The 25441-nt window shown below is 44.9% G+C and overlaps 1 protein-coding gene across 6 annotated transcripts in view; it reads right to left on the bottom strand.

The window, feature by feature from the left end:
- Positions 1 to 25441, bottom strand: part of LOC135217947 (retinol dehydrogenase 11-like) — a 297263-nt gene that overhangs the window by 139009 nt on the left and 132813 nt on the right. For 2 of the 6 annotated variants that reach the window (XM_064254060.1, XM_064254086.1), the window contains exon 2: positions 12069 to 12168. The exons of 3 other annotated variants lie outside the window; for them this stretch is intronic. In XM_064254060.1, coding sequence (XP_064110130.1) covers positions 12069 to 12133 — 65 coding nt within the window. In that variant the 5' untranslated portion in view covers positions 12134 to 12168. Of the gene's footprint in view, positions 1 to 12068; positions 12169 to 25441 lie in introns of those variants that run through there. One more of the 6 variants, XM_064254053.1, reaches the window with a different exon arrangement.

Genomic DNA, 25441 nt, shown 5'->3' with positions numbered 1-25441 from the left:
CGAAAAATCCAGGTTACGAAGGCAAAGATAAAGAATTTTTTGCTTCTGTGTACGAAAATTCCGGTTGCGAAAGGGTGTACCGTAAAGTCCGAGATTTGCCCGAGCCGGTGAGAACAATTTTAAAACTCGCGCGCCACCAACTCAGTAGACTCGCCACCATCCTCCCGCTCTCCCATTGGTTCCTGATGCTAGTTACCGCCATTAAGATCCTGCTCTCCTATTGGTCAGCATCTATCCCATCAAGCATCTACGTAAGGGAGTTCCTCGACCATTTCGTTTCGGCACTGTTATCGTACACACATGGAATTCATTCATTCACGTAGATTTCATTCATTAATGTAAATTCATGTTAGTGATTTCACTTTTTTGTACTGTAAGTGACTTTATCGTGTTGTGTGAGAACTTAATTACTTACGTTATTAGCTATGGGTCCCAAGAATCTTGCTGAAGTTCACGGAAAGAAGAGGAGGCTTTCTATGGAGACGAAGATGGAGATAATCAAAAAGTATTTGTTAATGTTTCGTAAAGTTTAGTGTTAATGTTTTCTTGTGTTTCGTAAAGTTTAGTGTTAATGTTTTCTTGTGTTTCGTAAAGTTTAGGGGTAATGTTTTCTGCCATTTTTTAATGTGTTTCGTACAGTTAAGTGTTAATGTTTTCTGCCATTTGTCCTCCTCCTCTGTTGCCACTTTCGGACACCGCCTCACTCAAAAGGCAAGATTCCACATTTTACTACATACATACATATGTACATGTACGTACAGTATTTTTGTACCCTGTACACAATACACTATATTTACAGGGACAGTAATGGTTAGGTTAGGTATTGAATGGTCCAAATTTTTGTATTTCATTGTTTATTGTTCAATTTAGCTCTATTATAAGATTTACCATGGTGTTTTCATGTGGCTTGGAACAAATAGGAAATTTACATGTAAAACGTAGTTCTAGTTACGAAAAAATCAGATTACAAAGGCCACTTCGGAACAGATTAACCCTCTTACGCCTGACTGGACATATTTTACGTCGACATTTTTTGTCTCCTGTGTGCCGACTGGACATATTTTATGTCAACTTACAAAAGTTTTTTTTAAAATTCGCGGAAAAATACTTATAGGCCTACCAGCCTAAAACTTTTGAATCACGCGCCTTGGGGGATGCTGGGAGTTCACGGATCAAGGTATTGTTTAGTTTACAATCGTTACGCAGGCGCGCAAGCGCGAATTTCTTTCTTGCCGCACTAAAAAGTATCTGTGACACATCTCGGAAATTATTTCGTCACTTTGACATAATTTTTGTACCATTGTAAATTAGCCGTTACATGAAGTATTATATATGAAAATGTGTGCATTTTTATGTAAAATACAACAATAAAATACTCATGATTGTAGCTTTTATCAGTTTTGAGATATTCTCATATAAATAATGATAATTGCCAAAATTTCAACCTTTGGTCAACTTTGACTCTACCGAAATGGTTGAAAAACGCAATTGTAAGCTAAAACGCTTATATTCTAGTAATATTCAATCATTTACCTTAATTTTGCAACTAATTGGAAGTCTCTAGCACAATATTTTGATTTATGGTGAATTTATGAAAAAACTTTTTCCTTACATCAGTGCGGTAACTCTTCCGAAAAAAATCATACGTGCGATTGTGGTAATGTTTGCACCATTTTAAAATTAGCCGTTATATAAATTTTATATATGGAAATGTGCGCAATTTCATGCACAATACAACTAAAAACAACCCATGGTTGTAGCTTTTGTCAGTTTTGAGATATTTTCATATAAATAACGATAATTGCCAAAATTTCAACCTTTGGTCAACTTTGACTCTACCGAAATGGTCGAAAAACGCAATTGTAAGCTAAACCCTTATATTATAGTAATATTCAAGCAATTACCTTCATTTTGCAACAAATTGGAAGTCTCTAGCACAATATTTCGATTTATGGTGAATTTATGGAAAAAATAACATTTTCTTTACGTCCGCGCGGTAACTCTTCCGAAAAAATCATACGTGCGATTGTGGTAATGTTTGCACCATTTTAAATTAGCCGTTACATAAAGTTTTATATATGAAAATGTGCGCAATTTCATGTAAAATACAATAAAAAATAATTGAAGGTTGTAGCTTTTCTCATTTTTGAAATATTTGCATATAAATCACGATAAATAGAAAAAAACCACGTTCAGTCAACTTTGACTCTACCGAAATGGTCGAAAAACGCAATTGTAAGCTAAAACTCTTACAGTCTAGTAATATTCAGTCATTTATCTTCATCTTGAAACAAATTCGAAGTCTCTAGCAAAATATTTAGATTTATGGTGAATTTAAAAAAAAAATCTTTCCTTCCCTCCGTGCACGGATTCTCTGCCACAAATCTCCGAAATACGTACATCCCATTCTCGGAATATTTGCTCCGTTTCATATTAGGCATTTCATAGAGTTTTATATATGAAAATGTGTGCAATTTCATGTAGAATAAAACGAAAAATATTTGAAGGTTGTAGCTTTTCTTATTTCCGAAATAATTGCATATAAAAAATATATATAAAAAAATTCGACATTCGGTCAACTTTAACTCGTCAGATATGGTCGAAAACTGCAATTGTAAGCTAATACTCTTACAGTATAGTAATATTCAATCATTTGTCTTCATTTTGAAAGAAATTGGAAGTCTCTAGGACAATATTTAGATTTATGGTGAATTTTTGAAAGAAATTGGAAGTCTCTAGGACAATATTTAGATTTATGGTGAATTTTTGAAAAAAATATTTGTTTACGTCCGCGCGTTACGAATTCATGCATTATTTTGTGATAATATTTTCTCTGTGTTGCTTTTATCGTTTCAAAATGTGTTATATACCAAAATGATCGCAATTTAGTGTACATTACAACGAAAAAAAGTAACTTGTTACCTTTAACCGTTTTGCGCACAGCGCGATTTGAATACAATTATATATGAAATTTCGTTTTTTGCGCTATCATATATTGCATTATTTATATATGATAATGATAATTTTTTTCATTTCTGATGGTTGCATACTAAACTTCAGGCAATGACAAAAAAAGGAGCCAAAAATGAACTCTTAATCTTGAAAACTAAGCGCGCTGTGATTTTTTGAAAAAAATATTTTTTCCGCTTCCGCACTCACTCCGAAACCCCTCCGGCACACGGGAGACAATTTTTTATTTAGTGCTCCGGCGTAAGAGGGTTAATTTCGTAATCTGAGGCACTACTGTACTTGGTTCTTTTAATAGTTTTATCACAAAAAGTGCATTTAATAATGAAACTGATATAAAAAAAGAAAAAAAAAAAAGGAATTTCTGGATATTTCATAGAAAAATACCACAAATAGGCAAATTTTCTACAGATAATGGAGGGGTAATGTTCCCAAGAGAAATCTGAGAATGCACAAGTCCGCGAATCCAGAGAACGCGAATACGGGGGGTCCACTGCACCTCCAACCAATTGGAAGAGAAATATTCTGCAAGGACTGGACAATCTTCAATTTTCCTCGCCAAAGCTCCCACAGTCCAATCGAGGAAGCTAAAAATCTAGAACCTTGAACAGGTAAAAAGTTCCTAACAAGGAGGTAAAGTTCGGGTGTAGAAAAGAAAATCTTGGACGAGGCAAACTCGTCTCTCGTTGCGTCAACTAACCTGGAGAAGTCTCCTTGGTAGGAGGTAGACATTCCTGAGGAGGGGGCTTCTCCAGTGGCATACAAGCAATACTCCCTCTTGAGCAACTTAGGAGGAGGGAACGCAAAGGTAACTTTGCCCTGCTCCCTCTTTGTGGTCAACCACTCTTCTACCTCTCAAAGAATTCTCCTCGAGGAAGTACAACAAACCATCTCGGAGAGGCAAGCACTGTCAGGAGTCCTTTTCCATAAGGAAGATAAAGGTTGGAGAACCACGAGTAGCTGGTTTGAAAACGTCTGGGAAGTTGGCAAGGAAAAACTTTAATAAGGAAGTGCAGGCAGAATATGGAGCCGAATCCTGTTCAACTTCATCAGAAGAAGAAGCAGGGGAAGAATTGTCATTACTCTTGGAGATAGTTGGTTTCTGCTTTTAAAAATCCCATGAGCTGATCAAGCTGACATTTGATCAGAGCCAAAGACAAATTCTCTTGTGCCGATGGGAGAGGAGACCGAGACGGGGAAGTCAGGCACAGAAAAACTCTGGCAGCGAACACTCCAATGCTGGCACCAGGAGGTTGGATGCAGGCACCAAGCAGACTGGAGAGAGGGTGCTCAGAGACGTGAGCCCGCTTAACAGAAGGAGATGGGCACTTCTGCTGAACATCAGGGTGCCTAGGACCCAAAACATTTAAGAACTCATAGCAAACTAATGGAAGCATTAACTTGTGAAAAGGTAAGGATAATGCATGTCAACCTCAGTAAGAAAATGCCTACAAGAAGTGCTGCTGTTAGTGAATTTAAGGCCAGCAGAGGTTGACTTGAAAAATTAAAAAAGCGAACGGGCATACATAATTTACCTGCTTCAGTGATTAAGGACATGCTTACTAAGTAGTGTGATTTAAACATCTTTGAGGAGAATTATCATCCCAAAAAAGATTATGTAATCAAGACTCCCCAACATGACTAATGATAAAGCCTTGTTTCACTTTGGGCAAATTTTTAAAAAGATGCCAGAAACAAATATGTCTGGACAGTTTTGTTGTGCGACAGGGGTCCTCCTCCTCTTCCTCCTCCTTGCTAAATAAGTCTTCCTTAAAGGCAAGAGTAATATTACATGTTTATTTACTCATTTAGTTCTCATTGTTTTCCATATGCAAAACAGTTTATTCTCTATAAAAAGAACTTTAAAAATATTTGTGTCTGGAGTGCATTAATTGTCTTAACATTATTATCCCTTATGGGAATTGTCTCAGATTTTGTACATTTCAGACTTCGTGAGACATTCTTGAATGGACTAGTATGAAAACTAAGTTTGTTCATGAACCTTACCTGGCAGATATATATATAGCTGTATTCTCCGAAGTCCGACAGAATTTCAAAACTCCCGGCACACGCAGTGGTCGGCCAGGTGGTAGTACCCATTCCTGCCGCTGGGAGGTGGGCGTCAAGAACCATTCCCATTTTCTGTCAGATATTTTCTGTCGCCGGTGCAGCCAACAAGTGTTTTCTGCACCTCCGTCATTGGATTTTGGAACTCTTTTGGTCACTTGAGTATCCCGATTGATTTTTGGTTACTTGATTTGGATCGGTGGTTAGGCATACGCTAATTGTGGATTGGTTTTGAATTTGGCTTGATTTTTCCTTAAACTTAAGATGTCTGGATCTAATTCGTCTAGTGCCAGAGTATGTTGTGTGGAAGAATGCAAGGTGAGGCTACCGAAATCTTCGGTAGACCCTCATACAGTGCGCGCGAATTGTCGGAAACATGTTTGTATGTTTGATGATCGCTGCAATGAATGTGAGAGTATGTCTGATTCTGCGTGGAAGGTGTATGAATCATTTGTGTGTAAAATAGAAAGAGATAGGGTAAGGAGGAGTGTAACGCCAGTTACACATCCAGTGGAATTTATCCCTCCTAAACCTGTGATGCCTTCGGACCCTACATTAGTGTCTGTGGAGGGTAATACCCTATCGATGATTCTTGAATCTTTGCGTAGCCTGGAATCAAAAGTGAAAGTGCAAACATTAGGTGTTAATAGTGCAGTGGTGTGTAGTGATAATGCTCCGAGTGTTGCGGAAGGGGGGTCGGACAACCGATCTGATGTTCCTTCGGCAAGACCTGGGGGCGCTTCCCAGGCTTCCAAAGTTCGTAAACGGATCTTGAAAGAGAGTTTTTTGTCATCAGAAACGTCCTCCCCGCGCAGAAGTTGGGAGCTTTCGGAAGCGATCGCGCCCTTTGAAGAGGACAAAGACGCTAGATGTCGCACAGGCGGCCGCCGCCTTTGATTCCTCAGAGGAAGACGCTGCACATCCGTTAGCCCCTTCTGTTTTGCGGTCGTCTCCAGAACAATTCGAAGACTCTCCACCGCAAAAGAGAGCAAAGGTGCAAGATGTCGCACAGGCGGCCGTCACCTTTGGTCTTGGGGAAAAGGACGCTTCACGTCCTTTCTCTTCTTCTGTGTTGCGATCGTCGCCGGGGAGGATGTCTTTTGACGACAATGATTTTGAGCGCACTGGTTGCGCTAAGGATATACCTGTGGTGGTCCATGTGAGAAGGAGGAGGGCTTCCCCTCGCCCCTCATCTTCTCAAAGGATCAGCCCTAAATCGAAGAAGATTGAGAATTTGCAACATCAAATTGCCTTATTAGTTGCAGAGAAAGAGGATAATTCACGTCACAGGAGGAAGGATGATAAGCTGCCAGTCAAGAGATCCAGGCAGTCTCCTTCTCCTTCTCATCGCCTCGCTCTTTCTCCTGTTACCTCGCCTTCGAGATTTCGTGCACCAAGGTCTGCAGAGCACGACGTTAAGGCGGCAGCGAGACTTGACGCCAGGCCTGACGCTCAGCTGGGCGCTCGGCTAAATGCCGGGCGGGGCGCTCGGCTAAACGCCGGGCGGGGCGCTCGGCTGGACGCCGGGCGGGGCGCTCGGCTTGACGCCAGGCATGGCGCGCAGCTGGACGCACAACGTAATGTTTCTTCAAACATTCGCCGAGATTCGGAAGATAGTAATGAATCTCAAGAAGGAAACTTGTCGGAGGAATTAACTGAAGAACAATCATCAACAGTATCTTCAGATTACTAGGTTTTGGTTCAATTGCTTTGAACCTCCTTTGAAGAGAAGTTTAAGCCTGAAGCCCCGCAGTCGCCTCCTTCACAATTGCTATCGTCGAAGGCTATCAAGACTCCAGGATTGTTGAAGATGGCTACTTCATTATCAATAAAAAGGGCTTTTAAGAAAATGCAGAATTGGATGGAGTCAAGAAAAGCCCGAAACAAGAACGCTTTCGCCCTACCCCCTTCAAGACTGACAGGCAAGGCAGGTCTTTGGTATGAGACAGGGGAGGAGATACGTTTTAGAGTCCCCTCTTCGTCCCAAGGTGACTTCGCTACCTTGGTAGATGCACCGAAGAGATCCCTTTTGTCGACGACAAAAGTGCCCTGGACCCTTTCTGAAATGGACCATCATATGAAGGGACTCTTCCGTACGATAGAAGTTTTCAACTTTTTGGATTGGTGTTTAGGGGTCTTGGATAACCGGTCGCGTAGTCCTGATTCGCTTAGCCTGGAGGAGCTGTCCAGCGTGCTTGCATGCATGGACAAGGCCGTCAGGGATGGTTCGGAGGAGTTGGCCTCACACTTCTGCACTTCGATTTTGAAGAAGAGAGCGGCCTATTGTGGTTTTACTGCAAAGGCGGTCTATCTCTCAAAAGGCAGAATTGTTGTATGCGCCTCTTTCGAGCCATCTCTTTCCCCAGGCTATGGTCAAAGATCTGGCTGTCAGTCTACAAGAGAAGGCTACCCAAGACCTCCTAGCTCAGTCGGCAAAACGTACGGTTGTTTCTTCTACGTCTGCACGGACACTACCTTTCAAGAAGCAGAAGCCCTTTCGAGGTGGAGTTTCCTCGAGAACATCTTCTCGAGGAAGTACACGTTCCAGAGGCAGAGTCTCGGCTAAGATCAGAGGAAAGAAATGAACCAGAGATCCTTCAGCCACCAGTAGGAGCCAGGCTTCGACTATTCTCAAAAGCTTGGATAGAGAGGAAGGCGGACAGCTGGTCGCTCAACGTCATCAAGCGGGGGTACAAGATTCCTTTCTTGAAACCTCCCCCACTGTGCACGACACCCAAGGATTTATCCCCTATTTACCATCAGGAGAAGCAACAAATCCTTTTCGATCTGCTCGAGCAGATGTTAGAAAAGAGAGCGGTGGAACAGGTCGTAGACCTGGAATCCCCAGGCTTCTACAACAGGATATTCCTGGTGCCGAAACAGTCAGGAGGTTGGCGACCAGTCTTAGATGTGAGCAGTCTGAATCGGTTCGTACAGAAGCAGAAATTCAAGATCGAGACACCTCAGTCAGTTCTTGGGACCTTAAGACCAAACGATTGGATGGTTTCATTAGACCTTCAAGACGCGTATTTCCACGTCCCCATCCATCCACAGTCGATGAAGTATCTTCGGTTTGTCCTAAAAGGGACAGTTTATCAATTCAGGGTGCTTTGCTTCGGATTGAGCATGGCCCCTATGGTCTTCATGACTTTAATGAAGAACGTGGCAAGGTGGCTTCATCTTGCAAATATCAGTCTCTCTATGTACCTGGACGACTGGCTCATTCGTGCCTCCACTCAAACGCGGTGTCTGAAGGATCTTCAAACAACTTTATCGTTGGTGAAGTCCCTGGGACTACTGTTGAATTTCGAAAAGTCACATCTGATCCCAACCCAATCCATCCTGTATCTGGGGATTCAGATGGAATCAGTGGCTTTTCGAGCTTTTCCGTCCCAGGGACATCAGCAGCAATGTTTAGACAAAGTGTCAGCCTTCCTAAGGAAAGATTCGTACTCGGTGAGGGAATGGATGAGCCTGCTGGGGACCATTTCCTCGCTGGAGAAGTTTGTTTCCTTGGGGAGACTGCACCTCAGACCGCTACAATTTTTTCTCAAGGAAAATTGGAAAGAAAACAAGAATCTGGATATGATCTTAAAAATTTCAGGAGAGGTAAAACATCACTTAAAATGGTGGCTACATCCAGTGAAGTTGTCGGAGGGCGTGTCTCTCAAGCTTCAGAGCCCCGACCTAGTGTTGTTCTCCGACGCGTCCACCACGGGGTGGGGAGCAACATTAGGGGGGGAAGAAGTGTCAGGCACCTGGAGAGGGGAACAGGTGTCCTGGCACATAAACCTAAAGGAAATGGCAGCCATTTTTTTAGCTCTCCAGTTTTTCCAAGAAAAAGTCTCTCATCGAATAGTCCAAGTCAACTCAGACAACACCACAGCTCTGGTGTACTTGAAGAAGCAGGGAGGAACACAGTCTCGGTCCCTTTTTGCTCTGGCAAAGGAGATCTTGCTGTGGGCAAGGGCACTGGACGTCACGATCCTTACAAGGTTCGTAGCAGGAGTAGAGAACGTCCGGGCAGATCTCCTCAGCAGACGAAGTCAACTTCTGCCAACCGAGTGGACTCTGCATCAGGAGGTATGCCAAGAGCTGTGGGGGTTATGGGGACGTCCGCTAGTGGACATCTTTGCGACGTCCGCAGTGGACATCTTTGCGACGTCCGCAGTGGACATCTTTGCGACGTCCGCAGTGGACATCTTTGCGACGTCCGCAGTGGACATCTTTGCGACGTCCAGAACGAAGAGGCTTCCACTGTACTGCTCCCCAGTACTCGACCCAGTGGCAGTGGCAATAGACGCACTTCTCTGGGACTGGACGGGGATGGACCTGTAAGCCTTTCCCCCGTTCAAGATCTTAGGGGAAGTCATGAGAAAGTTTGCGGCGTCGGAAGGGACGAGAATGACTTTGATCGCCCCGTTCTGGCCGGCGAGAGACTGGTTCACAGAGGTCATGGCCTTCGTAGTAGACTTCCCGAGGACGCTTCCAGTAAGAACAGATCTACTCAGACAGCCCCACTTCGAGAGGTACCACAGAAACCTCTCCGCTCTGAGTCTGACTGCATTCAGACTATCCAAAAGTTGGCCAAAGAGAGAGGCTTTTCTAGGTCAGTGGCGAAAGCTATCGCCAGTGCAAGAAGAGCTTCATCCAACGCAGTGTACCAATCGAAGTGGGCAGTCTTCAGGAGTTGGTGCAAGAAGAACGGCATTTCCTCCACCACAACCTCTGTAAGCCAGATTGCTGACTTCCTTTTATATCTGAGAAGGGATCTAAAACTTGCAGTCTCTACAATCAAGGGATATAGGAGTGTGCTTTCAGTTGTCTTTAGGCACAGAGGCCTGGACTTGGCGGACAACAGAGACCTTCACGATCTCTTGAGATCTTTTGAAACAACGAAGGTTCAACAACCCAGGTTGCCGTCTTGGAACTTGGATGTAGTTCTGAAGTTCCTCATGTCCAGTCCATTTGAACCTATGCATACGGCTTCCCTGAAGGATGTTACTAGAAAAGCTATCTTCCTGATTGCTCTGGCGACGGCGAAGAGAGTCAGCGAGGTGCAAGCAATTAGCAAATACGTGGGCTTTAAAGGTTATTACGCGGTCTGTTCCTTGAGCCCAACGTTCCTGGCAAAAAATGAAAATCCGTCCAACCCTTGGCCTAGGACCTTCGAAATTAAAGGGATGGCCGAAATCGTAGGGCGCGAGCCAGAGAGAGTTCTGTGCCCTGTCAGGGCTCTCAAATTCTACCTAAAGAAGACTAAGAATTGTAGAGGTCTTTCTGATAACTTGTGGTGTTCGGTAAGGAAGCCAAATTTACCAATGTCAAAGAATGCTTTGGCTTTTTTCTTGAGGGACACCATCAAGGAAGCGCATTCATCCTGTCAAGACAGTGATATGAAAATGTTGAAGGTGAATGCGCATGAAGTGAGGGCTATTTCTACGTCGGTAGCCTTCCAAAAGAACATGGCACTCAATGACATCTTGAATGCCACATTTTGGCGTAGTAATTCAGTGTTTGCCTCTCACTACCTTCGGGAGGTGAGGACTACATACGAGAACTGTTACTCTTTGGGCCCATATGTCGCAGCAGACACTATATTGGGGACAGAGAGTAGCACTCTTCCTATCACTTAGGAAATAATATGTTAGTTTGGACTTTTTAATTTTATTTCTTTTTATTTTTTATTTTTTAGTTTTATTATGTTTATTTAGATGTTTAGTTTATTGTGGTCTTGGGTCGGCCGCCTTAGGCGGACTTCCCTCCATTTATAACCAGATAGGCTAGGTCAGGTGGTAATGTTTTTGCTTCACCCTCATAATAGGGTAAAATGTTTTTGTCACATTGTGGTCACGTACCCATTGAAAAATCATCTGGAGCGCACCAGCTACATAGGTCACATCCTTGCTGGCACCTCCAGTGAAGCATTAACAGCATTCGGTGTCTAATCAACACCTATATGATCTGTCACATTGTGGTCACGCTCCCCGTGACAGTTCATTAGAGCGCACCAGCTACACAGGTCACGTCCTTGCTGGCACCTCTAGAAATGCATTACCCAAAAATTGGAGGTCTATAATGTAGGATCTAGTTGTTTTGTGGTCACGCCCCCTTTGACAGATCCTCTAGAACTCAACAGCATCGCAGGTCACTACCTTGCTGGAGACTCTAGTAAAGCAGAAGCAGACTTGGGTGACGGTACTCACGAAGTCAGCTATGCTAACAGGTAAGGAACCAAGATATCAATCATGTAAATGGAATTGTTTCCCAAAATCCGGGTCTGTCTCCCCCTTCCTAAAAAAGGTGGGATTCAGCTATATATATATCTGGCAGGTAAGGTTCATGAACAAAATGATATAGTTATGATACAATAAAGTTTTTTCATACATTCCCTGCAGATATATATAATCAAAGTGCCCACCCACCTCCCCTCAGGAGACAGTGGCACTATAAAAATCTGACAGAAAATGGGAATGGTTCCTGACACCCACCTCCCAGCGGCGGGAATGGGTACTACCACCTGGCCGACTACTGCGTGTGCCGGGAGTTTTGAAATTCCGTCGGACTTCGGAGAATACAGCTAGATATATATCTGCCAGGTAAGTATGAACAAACTTTATTGTATCTTAACAATATCATGTTCAATTGTATAAAATATCGCTCATACCAAATTCTTAGTGCAATACAAACTTCATGCATAGGTATGGCAAATAATTCAGTTCCACTTGGGTATAAAATTTAAAATTTTAAATCAAAATTAAGTTAGATTAGGTATCATAAGGGTAGCAATAAGGTAACCACTCAAGGTAAACCTATTTCTTGCTCAAACAATGCATTTATATTTATCAACACGCTCCCAAAATGAGAATCTGTTCTAACCTATATCCAGGTAAAATGTAGGGTCTTTTAATGTTAATCAACAGGTACATATTCAATACAGTAATAGTTCCACACAATGCAGTTAACACACACACACACACAAAAACTAATTTCCAATACATTACAAAGGTACTATACTTATGTTATGGACTCACAGGGTTTTGGACTTCAGACGAGTTGTTACAAAATTGATGACTCTATGTATTGAAGTCAGAGCCATTGCTAGGGACTTTCCAGTTACTACTACTACTACTACTACAAGAAATGAATATTTGAAACTTGTCAGGTGACCATAAAGGAAATCTACTTAGGGATTCAGAGTTGATGAAACGCTGTTTTTTGACAACACTTTTATCAAAGCATTGTCCGACCTAATTTTTGCAAGTGTTATTTAGTACTGAAGTTGGATAGTTTTAATATTTACAGAGTAAAATGAAGTTCCTGATGCTGGAACCGAGAAAATCACAGGAAAGGATCCAAAAACCATTTATTACCAACATATGATGTCCACCCATCCACCAGGTAGGCAATAAGTTAGTAACAGCCTAGGCTTCAACAAATGCAATAATGGCCAGTAGGATATGGAATTGTCCCCATGGTTGCAAGACTACATTTGTGCTACAGTTTGCCACTTTGTATACAATCAACAAGACCTGTGGTAAGATTTACTAGAGCGTAAATAGGTAATTATTTCTATACATGCAATGGGTAATAGTTACTTGGCAACATTGATCTCTTGCTACAGTAAATAGAAGGCTATAGTGTCGAAACCTAAGGTAAAACAAAACTCTTTCTGTATTCCCACCTTGAATAGATGTAGATCCAACAAATGAGCTATGGATTGGTTCATTATGTGGATGAATCACATACAATGAATTATTTGTAAAGTAGAAACAATCCAATCACCTACATGCATAATTACCCCAGGTCAGAGGTGACTCTACCTAATTGGGTAGACATTCTCTCTTAGTCCCAACAAATGCTGTGGAAGTTGCAAAGGAACTTCTACAAAATAAATAAATATGGAATTTTTATTCTAAAATTAATATTAATAATACTTACCGTATAATTTATCTAGCCCTAAATCTCCAAAAACCGCACCAAAATTTACCACATTGGCAACCCTGTTACCTCCTATTCTGTCCGCCAGTTGGCAACACTGTCGTTGACAGATACAAAAACCTTCCCTTAAATCAGTTGTGATAGGCAGATCGTGGGGTAGGATGGGTGGGACTAGATAAATTATACAGGTAAGTATTATTAATATTAATTTTAGAATAAAAATTCCATATTAATAAACATTACCTTAATATAATTTATCTAGCCCGATTAACCACATTGAAAAGGAGGAGGGAATCTGAATACAATTTCCCCTTCGGACAGAATAGGAGAAAACAAAGAAATATATATCATAGGCAGTTAAAACTCAACCCAAGGTCTAAGATACTAACAACTCAAAGTCTCCTACCATAATGCCGCCAAACTGCGGTAGCAAGGACAAGGAGTAAGTGCATAGTCAGTCCATCTGTACTAAAGTCAGATGACCGACCAGGTAACCAGTCAGACGAATCGCAGACAGCAAGGCTGCACCCTGAAGACTATCAAGCACTATTCTTTCCCTAAAGGATGAGTGTCTGGACTGTCTGGGCGATTCAAAGCTAAGCAAACCTTGGGGGTGTATCAACGCAACCCAACGTCGCCAACAACGAATCGGCTCATGAGCAACTCCTAACTCGAGCTTTCTGGTGCCAAGAGAAAGGAGCACGGAGCAAAAAGGCGATTCAGTCCCGAAGGACGAATGCCTGACAGTCCAACCTGGTCTCATGTTACACGATCATCGGGGGTGTATCAACGCAACCGACTTCGTCAACAAGAAACTCAGGGCTACTAAATGTCGCCTGATCTCACACGAGTGTCTGACTCGAGAAAACAGGTGAGACAAAAAGTAGATGGTGAGCGAGTCACCAGATGACAGCAGACGATCCATCGACTAATTCCCTGTCCAGGACAGTGGAAGAAGCAGGAGTCGTCAGGACAAGCGAACCAGTGGCTAGTCCTAGGTCAGCATCGACTCTGGGAGAAGCGTAGTCGCTAGTGCTGACAACCCAGTGGCTGGAACCATTTCACACTGACAATGGAAGCAGCATGAGTTGCCAAGCAGTCAGTCCTTGTCATCAACAACACCTAAATACCAAACTGCCTAATTCCCATTATAACTACGTCAAAAACTGCCATGGGTTATAATACAAAAACAAAAAATATATACAACAAAATGATATTGTTAAGATACAATAAAGTTTTGTACATACTTACCTGGCAGATATATACTAAGCTATAGACTCGGTCGTCCCGACAGAATTTCAAAACTCGCGGCACACGCGACAGGTAGGTCAGGTGATCCAACCATTCCGCCGCTGGGTTTGGCGGGGTCTGGAACCATTCCCGTTTTCTAAGCCATAATTTCTCTTCCACCTGTCTCCTGAGGGGAGGATGGGTGGGCCATTAATTGTATATATCTGCCAGGTAAGTATGTACAAAACTTTATTGTATCTTAACAATATCATTTTTGTACATGAAAACTTACCCAGCAGATATATACTTAGCTGATTGGCACCCTTGGTGGCGGGCAAGAGACAGCTAAAAACAAATTAATACTTAAACTAAATACATTAAAAAACAGGGAAAAAACAACATATGTTCTTGGATAAAATAATCCATGGTTCCTACCTGATTGGGCTGAAGACTTCATGACTACTGTCGATGAGTCTGCCTGCCTCAAGAGTTTCAGCGAGGAATGAACCTATGGCTGAATAACTCTTTGGATCGTGTCAATGGGGGCTAGCCCGCTTACGCGACAGAGCCTATTCTGGATCGTACCAATGGGGGCTGACCCACTTACATGGTAGAGCCTTGACCTTTTGTCATATCAATGGAGACTCGCCCTCTTACATGACAGAGTTAAGGTTACTAAAAATAATCACAAGGAGCACTGAAGCCAATCCCGATCACCTGACCATGTTAGTACTGTTATAATCTATGAATTGCAAGAGGGTTCCCTATTCCCTCTGACAATTAACCAATAAAAACAACCACCAATAAAAGATAACTTAAACACTAAAGAAAATTACGAAGGATTAGCCTCAGCCCCTTCTCCCAGCACTGAATTCGCCTAAACATACGCTCCCTGAGCAAAGCACTTTTCGTACGAAATTTTTACGTCTCTTAGGTAATTCGAGGCAAACACAGAATTACATCTCCAAAACGTAGACTCTATAAGTGCCTGCAGAGACCATGTTTTGTGAAATGCCATTGACGTAGCTATGGCTCTCACTTCATGCGCTCTTACTCTGAGAACCTTGAGGTGCTCTTCATCGCACTTAAGGTGAGCTTCCCTTATTACATCCTTTATGAAGAATGTAAGGGCATTCTTAGAAATCGATCTTTTCGGATCTCTTACAGAGCACCAAAGACTTTCTTCTGTACCTCCTAGCAACTTTTTCTTCTTCAGGTAGAACTTGAGTGCCCTGACTGGACGCAAAGTCCTCTCTAGTTCTCTTCCTGTTAATGAAGATAGTCCTCTTATCTCAAAACTTCTTGGCCAAGGCTTTGAGGGATTTTCATTCTTTGCTAGAAAAAATGGTTTAAAGGAGCAAATCGCTGAATCCTTCTTAAAACCCACTTTACCTTCCAAAGCTTGCAACTCGCTAATTCTCTTAGCTGTTGCTAACGCAAAGAGGAATAAGGACTTTCTAGTTAAGTCTCTAAAAGAAGCTGCGTGAGACGGTACGAATTTTTCCGACATTAGGAACTTGAGGACCACATCCAAGTTCCAGCTAGGTTTCTTGATTATATGGTCTTTCGTGGTTTCGAAAGACCTTATAAGGTCATGGAGATCTTTATTATTGGTCAGATCTATATTCCTCTATGTCGAAAGACTGAGGCCAGCATACTTCTGTAACCTTTCACTGTTGATACTGCCAGGTTACAGTCTTTTCTCAAATAGAGAAGAAAATCTGCGATTTCAGTTACAGAGGTACTGGAAGAGGATATTTTCTTCCCCTTACACCATCTTCTAAACAACTCCCACTTCGACTGATATACTTTAGAGGTGGAGACTCTTCTGGCTCTTGCAATAGCCTTCGCCACTTCTCGTGAAAAGCCCCTTGCTCTGACAAGTCCTTCGACAGTCTGAAGGCGGTCAGACTTAGAGCGGGGAGGTTTTTGTGAAACCTGTCGAAGTGGGGTTGTTTGAGAAGATCGTTCCTCAGTGGAAGCGATCTTGGAAAATCTACTAACCACTCCAGCACCTCTGTGAACCAATCGAGAGCTGGCCAGAAGGGAGCGATGAGGGTCATTCTTGTTCCTTCCGAGCAAGCGAACTTCCTCAATACTTCCCCTACTATCTTGAAAGGAGGGAAGGCGTGTGTGTCCAAGCCCATCCAATCTAGCAGAAAGCTGTCTACTGCTACTGCTTGTGGATCCGAGATCGGGGAGCAATAGTTCTCTAATCTGAGATTCCTGTTGGTCGCGAACAGGTCTATATTGGGCCTTCCCCACAGATGCCATAGTTGCTGGTAAATCTGAGGATTGAGAGTCCATTCCGTGGGTAGGACTTGTTCTTTTCTGCTTAACAGATCTGCCCAGACATTTCTCTCTCCCTGCACAAACCTTGTGAGAAGAGAGATCTTCCTTTCCTGAGCCCAAATCAGCAGATCCTTTGCTGATTCGTACAGGGAAAAGGAATGCGTCCCCCTTGTTTCTTTATATAAGCGAGGGCTGTTGTGTTGTCCGAGTGAATCTGAATCCCCAGACCTGAGACCTGTTTTCCTCGAAATGAACTAAAAGCTAGATGAATGGCTGTTAGTTCTTTTTTGTTTATGTGCCAGGACACTTGTTCTCCTTCCCAAGTGCCTGACACTTCTTCCGACCTAGGTCGCTCCCCACCCTGAATCTGAGGCGTCTGCAAATAACGCTAGGCGAGGGTTCTGTAAGTGAAGGGAGATTCCCTTGCTTAGTTTCTGTGGCTCTAACCACCAGCGGATATTCTCCTTGATCCCTTTCGAGATTGGAAAGGTTTCTCCCAGATTGTTGGACTTCCAATCCCATCTCTCCTTCAGATAAAATTGAAGGGGTCGTAGGTGTAGTCTTCCTGAGGAAACGAACTGTTCCATCGAGGAGAGGGTCCCCAGTAAGCTCATCCATTCCCTTGCGGAACAATGTTCTTTCCTTAAGAAGACTGCCACCTTTTCTAAGCAGCGTTCTCTCCTTTCCTGCGAAGGATACGTTAGAAAATCCCGAGAATCCATCTGAATCCCCAGATAGACAATACTTTGCTGGGGAGTCAGCATGGATTTCTCGCGATTGACTAAAAGTCCTAGGGACTTTGTCAAATTTAGAGTAAATAAAAGGTCCTCCAGACATTTTTTCTCCGATTGGGCTCTTATTAGCCAATCGTCCAGATATAAAAGAGATCCTGATCCCTTCCAGATGTAGCCAATAAGCTACATTCGTTCGATGATAGTCTCCGTGAAGACTTCGAGGGGGCAGTCCGAGAGTCCGAAACACATCGCTCGGAATGGAATACTTTCCCTTGGAACATGAATCTCAGATATTTCCTTGCTGCCGGATGAATTGGCACATGGAAATACGCATCCTGAAGGTCCAGGGACCCATCCAGTCCCCTGGACGAATAGCAGTACAGAACAGAGGAAGACGTCTCCATCGAAAATTTCTTCTTCAAGACAAAGAAATTCAGGGCACTGACGTCTAGAACCGGTCTCCATCCCCGAGCTTTCGGTACCAGGAACAGCCGATGTAAAATCCTGGAGACTGGAGATCTTGAACCAGTTCTACCGCTTCCTTGGAAATCATGTGTTCCACTGCCTGCAAAATAGGCAAGCTTTCTGGACCGGATTCGAGTATCTTGCAGTCACCCCCTTGGAGTTGTCGTCTCAAGGGAGGATTTCCCTGAAGGGATCAAGTATCCTTTTTTCAGGATCGAGAGGGACCAAGAGTTCGCTCCCTTCTGCGCCCAGACTTTTGCAAAGTGGAGTAGTCTGGCGCCTACTTTCGCCTGGAGGACTCGCTGTTCATCTAGACTTCCCGAAGGACCTTCTAGATGGTCTACTCCTTCTATCTGGTCTGCGACCTCTAAGAGAGGTCCTAGAAGAGGAGGCACCTCGAAAAGGCTGTACAAAAGAGGGTCTCTCTTTTTTCTCGATAGGCACGGCCGGCCTAAACTTCTTGGCTGAGTGAGTGAGGAGATCCTGAGTTGCCTTCTCCGTAAGAGATTTAGCAACCTCTTTAACAGTCTCCTGTGGAAACAGATGAGGGGACAAAGGTGCAAAAAGAAGAGATGTTCTTTGTAAGGGTGATACGGCTCTTGCTAGAAAAGAGCTAAAGACCGATCTCTTCTTTAAGACTCCCGTTCCGAAAAGAGAGGCAACTTCTACGGAACCGTCCATAACCGCTCTGTCCAAGCAAGCCAGGACGCTTGAAAGTTCCTCCATGGAGACAAAGTCAGTGTCCTGAGCTCTCTTAGCTAACGCTCCCAAAACCCAGTCCATAAAATTGAAGACTTCTAGGGTTTTAAAGAGGCCCTTTAGAAGGTGGTCCAGCTCACACATGCCCCATGTTGCTTTAGCGGAAAGCAAAGACTTCCTCCTGGAAGAGTCCACTAAAGAAGCGAAATCCGCGTCTGCGGATGAAGGGAGGCCTAACCCCATAGGTTCCTTGGTCTCGTACCACCTTCCTGGTTTACCTGTTAACTTGGAAGGAGGCAGGAAAAAGCTGTTTTGCCCGCTTCCCTTCTGGAAGTCAACCACTCTGAAAAGGTCTTTAAGGCCTTTTTCATACAAAGAGCAGGGCGCATCTTAATGAAGGAAGACGACTTGTGAGCTTTTGTGCTCGACATCAAAGATCCTGGTGAAGGAGGGTCAGCAGGATGAAGGGAGTCTCCGAACTCCTTGAGCAGCAAAAGAGAGAGCCTCTTGTAGTCCGAAACTGCTACATCTACGGGCTCCTCCTCTTCCGATACCTGTTCCAACGGATCCACTGAAGGAGACCGTTTGGGAGTGATCGGGCTCTTCCCGGGAGAAGAACTCCTTTCCCGAGAAGGGGAGCGCTGAACGTTCGAACTTCTATACGAAGAATGAGGCTCCTGTCGGTCCGAAACACTCTTGCGCCTACTAGACTTGTTGTCTAGGCCCTTGCGGTTCGCCAGACTCGCGGCGCTTGATAGGCTCCTGGCGCCCTGATTCAGGGCGCTTGAAAGGATCCCTGCGCCCTGATTCCTGACGCTTAACAGGCTCTTGGCGCCCTAACTCTTGACGCCTAACGTACTCCTGGCGTCCTGCCTCCTGGCGCCCTGACTCCTGGCGCCCTGACTCCTGGCGCCCTGACTCCTGGCGCCCTGACTCATGGCGCCCTGACTCATGGCGCCCTGACTCATGGCGCCCTGACTCATGGCGCCCTGACTCATGGCGCCCTGACTCATGGCGTCCTGATTCCTGCCTTCTAGCAGACTCCTGATGTCCTGAATCCTGTGGTTTGAGAGGCTCTTGACGCCCTTTCTGCGTCGCGCCTCCTTTGTGCCTGCCTTGCTCCTGGTCCTGTAGTCCCAAAGGATCCTGATACCTAAATCGGTTTAGTTTATCTTCAGGTTCCTTGAACCTAAACCGATCGAGACTTCTGCTTGATTCGCGGCGTCTCAAAGGAGAGAGGCTACGTTCTTCCTGTCTACCAGGATTCAAAGCCTTACCCGTCATAGGGCGCTTTAGAGAAGAAAGCCTATAGGGCGAAAGGACTCTCCTCTCCGGAGAACAACTCCTGTCGGACGAATCTCTCGACGAAGGCGATAAACGCCCTGGCGATTGTGAGGGTTCTCTCCTATACGAAGAGGGGCGCTTAGCGGAACTCTTAACAGGGAGCGAAAACATCTTTCCTCCTTGTCGAGTCCATTAGCGAAGGAGCCTACTAAAGAAGCTAACTGTTCTTGCAGATTTATTAGGAACTTCTTCGTAGGATCCTGAAGAGAGGGCTCCTCTTGTCTCGTCTTCTTAGGCAACGAGGGCCAATTCTCGGGAAAACGCTCTGGGCTGGAATCAGCCGCGTCTCCTTTAGGCGCCTTCCAGGCTCTCTTCAAAGGGCGCGAAAGAGAGGCCGAACTCCATCCTCGTTTAGGAGAGGAAGAGTCTGAGGCCGAAAAACACTCCCTTAGGACGCCTTTTCTGCGGCAATCCGAGGCAGCCTGGGACTTTATAACAGGATCTGCTGAAAGGGAAGGGAACGCCTGGACCGTTGGAGATGTTCTGCATCCTCCCTGCGTGCTTTCAACATTCACTCCTCCCATGGTCCTCGGGATTTGGAAGCGGTCTAGGCCTAGGAGCAATGAGGGGAACCGGTCAGACGCCCCCTCCACTGCACTGGGGACATGCCACAAGTCACTATAACCACTCTTACCTTCATTTAGAGCTCGTAACTGAGCTTGAAGTTTCTTGATGGAAGCTTTTACATTTTCCCTCTCTGAAGAAGAATCTTTGGATTCAGAACAGGGAGAAGCAGCTGAGGCTAAGGGAAAATCGTTAGTAGGAGAGTTAACAACTTCTTGTTCTAGAGAACAAGATCTACTAGATGACCTAGCTGAAGCCTTCCTTACTCTATCTCTCTCAAGCTTCCTAACATATGAAGATAACTCCTTCCATTCAAGCTCTGTTAGGTTCTCGCACTCAACACAGGTATTATTAAAAGAACATTCATTCTCTCTGCATTTAGCGCAAATACTATGAGGATCTACTGCCGATTTTGGCAGCCTAACCTTGCAACCTTCCCTACTACAAACTCTAAACATAGGTGAAGCCTTAGCGTCAGACATCGTGAAAGAGTAGTCAAAACCAAAGTCGAAAAACAGTCCACAATAAGCGTATGCCAAGCCAGAGAAAAAACAGAATACGTCACCAAAAAACCAATCCAAATTCTCGGCAAACGAGTTGAAATCCAAGATGGAGCAACGAACAATAGGTGTTGTCCGTTCAACCGACAGAGAAATTATGGCTTAGAAAACGGGAATGGTTCCAGACCCCAGCCACCCCTAGCGGCGGGAATGGTGGATCACCTGACCTACCTGTCGCGTGTGCCGCGAGTTTTGAAATTCTGTCGGGACGACTGAGTCTATAGCTAAGTATATATCTGCTGGGTAAGTTTTCATGTACATAAACAAAAATTAATGAATAATATACAGGTAGCAACCAAACGTAAAACAGGAAGACTACCTAATTCTCCTGTCTGACGACCTGTCCTGCCATCACCAACGGGCCCAAAGAACGAAGGTCGCCTAGAACTAGAGAAATATCCCTCAAGTAAAAAGAGGCAAAAACAGAATTAGAACGCCAAGTCGCCGCCTCAAGCACCTTGGCGACCTGAGACTGTTCTTCATAAAACGCGACTGATTGAGCAACTGCTCTAATACTGTGTGCTCTCAGCGTCTGGTCTTCCCCGGCAGCCGAACCACCAGTTTTAACGATCAGATCTCTGAGAAAAAAGGATGCACCATTCTTTGAAATAGGTCTCTTGACATTTCGGGGTGGAAACAAACAGATGACCGGGCGGAGACCCTGAATGTCCTTCGTGCTGGGCGTAAATAGCATGAGAGCGCCCTAACAGGGCAAAGAACTCAATTCATCATTTAAATTACCAACAAAGTCGACCAGTGACTTCAGTACGAAAGACCTGGGAATGGGATTTATCAGACGATTCAGTCTTTGCGACAAATTCAGGAAGGTATGACAAAATCATGTCTTGTCCAGATCTGGCAACCAGAAAAGAGTGCTTGCAGTTCACCCACCCTCTTGGCTGTAGCCAGTGAGACAGGAAGAAGGTATTAGAAGAAGAGGGTCCGCCCTAAATTTTGGCAGAATTCAGAGGCTCAAACAGAGGGAACCTTAAGGCTTGAAGGACTTTGTTAACGTCCCATGTCGGAGGCGAACACTGCGGCCTGGGTCGAGATAGGGAAAAAGATCGAAGTAAATCTCTAATGACATAACGATGAAGAGATCTCAGGGAGCCTTGCCTTAAAAACATAGGAAGCATAGACCTATAACCCTTAATGCACGAAGTGACAGGGCCCTGTCATGATGTAAATGAACTAAAAACTCCGCTACTTTCAGTAAGGAAGGTCTAGAAATTGAATGTCCTTGAGACTTACACCAACGTCCTCGTAAACAGACCATTTAGCCCTGATAATTACTCTGGTTGAGTGCCGTCTGGCAAGAGCCAAACTGTCGCGCCCACTCTGGAGGAGAACCCTTCGTGCTTGGAGAACCTCCTGACAGTCTTCAGGCATGAAGATGAGCATGTGGAGCCTCTGATGGAACCGATGAAAAATGGGTTGTTTGAGAAGATCTGGTCTCTCTGGCAGGCGAATGGGGGGTTCCACCAGTGCTTAAGTCCCAGAAGGTCGGGAAACCACTCCTTCTGTGGCCAGAAGGGGGCGATCAAGGTGAGATCCAGACGCTTGGTTGCCCTCACTTTGTTGAGGACTGACCTCACCAGAGAGAACGGAGGAAAAGCATAGCTTGAAGTCCCTCCCAGTCCTGCACAAAAGAGAGTCTGTCCCGGCACTCTGAGAGTCTGGTAAGGGGCGAAGAATATCTGGCACCGAAAATTCAGTGGGGTGGCAAACAGATCGACTGTGACAGGCCATTTCTTCCTGAGGCTGTCGAAGACTTCCTGGCAAAGTGTCCACTCCGACCCTTGAACTTCGTTCGGTCTTGACAAGGCGTCTGCTAAGACGTTGTGATGGCCCAGGATAAACTGAGGGACCAACGTAATCCCCCTGTCTTCTGCCCAACACAGGATTGATCGGGCTTCTTGAGTGAGAAGATCTGACTGTGTGCCGCCTTGGTTTCTCAAGTACGAGACTGCTGTGGTGTTGTCGACAAAGATCGCAACAACCGACTCCAACAGTTGATCCTGAAATGAAAGAAGGCCTAGGTACACTGCCCTCAGTTCCCTCCAATTTATTGACATGATCCTCTCCTCCTCTAAACAAAGGCCCGAAGCGGCTTCGAAGCCCAGGTGTGCGCCCCAACCTTGATCCGAGGCGTCTGACCAAAACATTAGGTCCGGAGGAACCGAAAGAAGAGATGTCCCTGACTTGAGGCAGTGAACTTGCATCCACCAACGGAGATCCTTCCGACATTGTGGAGAAGAGGCGACTATCATGTCCTCGGACACGAAATCCCATGACTGGCGAAGTGTCGACTGAAGGGACCTCATTCTGAGACGACCTCCGGGAACCAGTTGGATGAGGGATGACAAATGGCCCAGGAGAGACCTCCAAAGAGAAACTGGCTGCGTTACGGAGGACAAAAATTCTTCGATCTGACTCAGAAGCTTGTCTATCCGTTTCTGAGCGGGAGAAGCCCTCAAAATCTGGGAATTCAAAACAATCCCCAGATAAGTCATGATCTGGCAAGGGATTAGATTGGACTTGTCGAAGTTGACACGAATGCCCAACTCGACACAAAGAGACAGAACTATCTCCCTCGAACGGAGACATTTCTCTAGAGATTCGGCCTGGACTAGCCAATCGTCCAGATACCGAAGCATCCTTACATTTAACTGATGCAGAATAGCTGAAACAGGAGCCATCACCCGAGAAAAGACCTGTGGAGCAGTGGTGATTGGACCGAAACAAAGGGTCTTGAACTGGAAAACTCCCGAGTCCGTGAAAAACCGAAGGTAAGGTCTGCTTCTTGGATGGATGGGGATTTGCAGATAAGCATCCTGCAGATCGATGGACAATCATCCAGTCCCCCCTCCTGACGGATGAAAGAACAGTCTGGACCGTCTCCATCCTGAACTTGGACTTTAGAATGAACTTGTTCAAAACCGAAAGATCTATGATGGGGCGCCAGGCACCCGAGACCTTTAGAACTACAAACATCCGAGAGTAAAACCCGGGAGAAGGAGGAGCTCGCTCTATGGCATCCTTCTCCAAGAGGGCCGAAAAGCTCCTTCTCCAAGGCGTTGACCCCTGATTGAGTGAGGGGAATAACTGCTGAACTCGAGAGGACGATTGGAAAGTGGAGGTCTGGAAACAAAAGGGATCTCGTAACCTTCCTTCAGGACCTTCACCACCCAAGCATCCACCGCTCTCCCCTGCCAAGCTGACCATGGCAGAGAGACCAAGCTCCTACTGCGGTCTCCAGGCGAGGTGATGACTCCTACTTCCGAAAATTCTTACGCGAGAACAAGGAAGAAGAAGAAGAAGAAGAAGGTCCTCCTGGAGGTCGAGCTCTTTCTCTGCCCTTAGAGCCACGCCAAGAACCTCTCCCGCGTTTCAAAGGGTGAGCACCAGGAGGATGAAGTAGAGGCACCAGCAACCTGAGATGTTACTCTGGAAAAAAAGAGCCAGAAGGAGGTTGTTGGGCTGGAGCAGAAGGTACAGATCTGGTCCTAAACTTACGCTTACTCCTTGAAGGAACGGGAGGAAGACCAGAGGAAAAAGCTCTTGATAAGGCCCAGTGAGCTTGGGAAGAGGCATCACCTTGATGTTCCTTCAAAACCTCAGAAAGCACAGAAATATCGAAAAGGAAATCGCCAAAAGGAGAAGAGGACAACAGACGGGTTCTCTGAATCTCCGATACAGAGGAGGGTACTGCGACAAATATAGGTTACGCCTTAGAGAAAACAAGAAAGGAAAGGCCTGCATTGAAGCAGTCAAGCTCGTTCTGATGTACAGAAGCGATTGAAATGGATGAGCAGAATTTCTCAAAAAGAGGAGCATCAGGAGGAACAAACCCCGGAGTCCTTGATGTACATTCAGCCTCCGAGGACCCACATATTGAAGGATTGAGCTTCTTGTAAGGAGCTCATAACAGACTCCATAGCAATAACATCTTCAATTGAGACAGAGACCGAAGCCTTAGAAGGCAAGGATTGACTTGAAAGTTGGACAAAATCAGGATTTGGCTTGGGGGGTCGAGAGAATGAAGAATCATCCGCCACCTGGTAAACTCCTCTCCGGTGTCGTAGAAGAGAAGAGAGCTTCCTCTTCCCTTCCCCGATCACCTTCGAAAGTTTAGCGGCAACGTCCGCCCTCACTCTCCCGAACCTCTGGGCAAAGGGAAAACGTTAAAATTCCCGTTACCGGGAAGGACCGTCAAGAAAAATCCCTTCTGTAATACAACGAGGCGGAGGCTGCTTCTGCTCTTTAAGCCTCGCCTGAGGAAGAAAACTCAAAATTAAATCAAAAAGTTTCTTGAATTCTACATCATGACATCCATTCGAGGAACATCATATCACACGAATCCGCGTCTCATCATCATCATCATCGTCAGATCCTAACTTAGAAACTTCCCCTGAAGTAAAATCCTGACGACTAGCTATCTTAGGCCATGACACTATATCCCTCCCCCCTTCTCCTAAATAAGCGCCCTTTGGCACTGTTACGGGACTAACAGGGGACACGTTGGGTAAAGATTCGTTAGGCACCTGCCCGGACCGGATCCCCCCTAGGCCTTCGCCA

The sequence above is a fragment of the Macrobrachium nipponense genome, chromosome 19 (assembly GCF_015104395.2).
Source record: "Macrobrachium nipponense isolate FS-2020 chromosome 19, ASM1510439v2, whole genome shotgun sequence".
Taxonomy (NCBI): Eukaryota; Metazoa; Arthropoda; class Malacostraca; order Decapoda; family Palaemonidae; genus Macrobrachium; species Macrobrachium nipponense.
The sequence above is the reverse complement of the archived record's forward strand: the minus strand, read 5'-3'. Positions and strand labels throughout refer to the sequence as shown.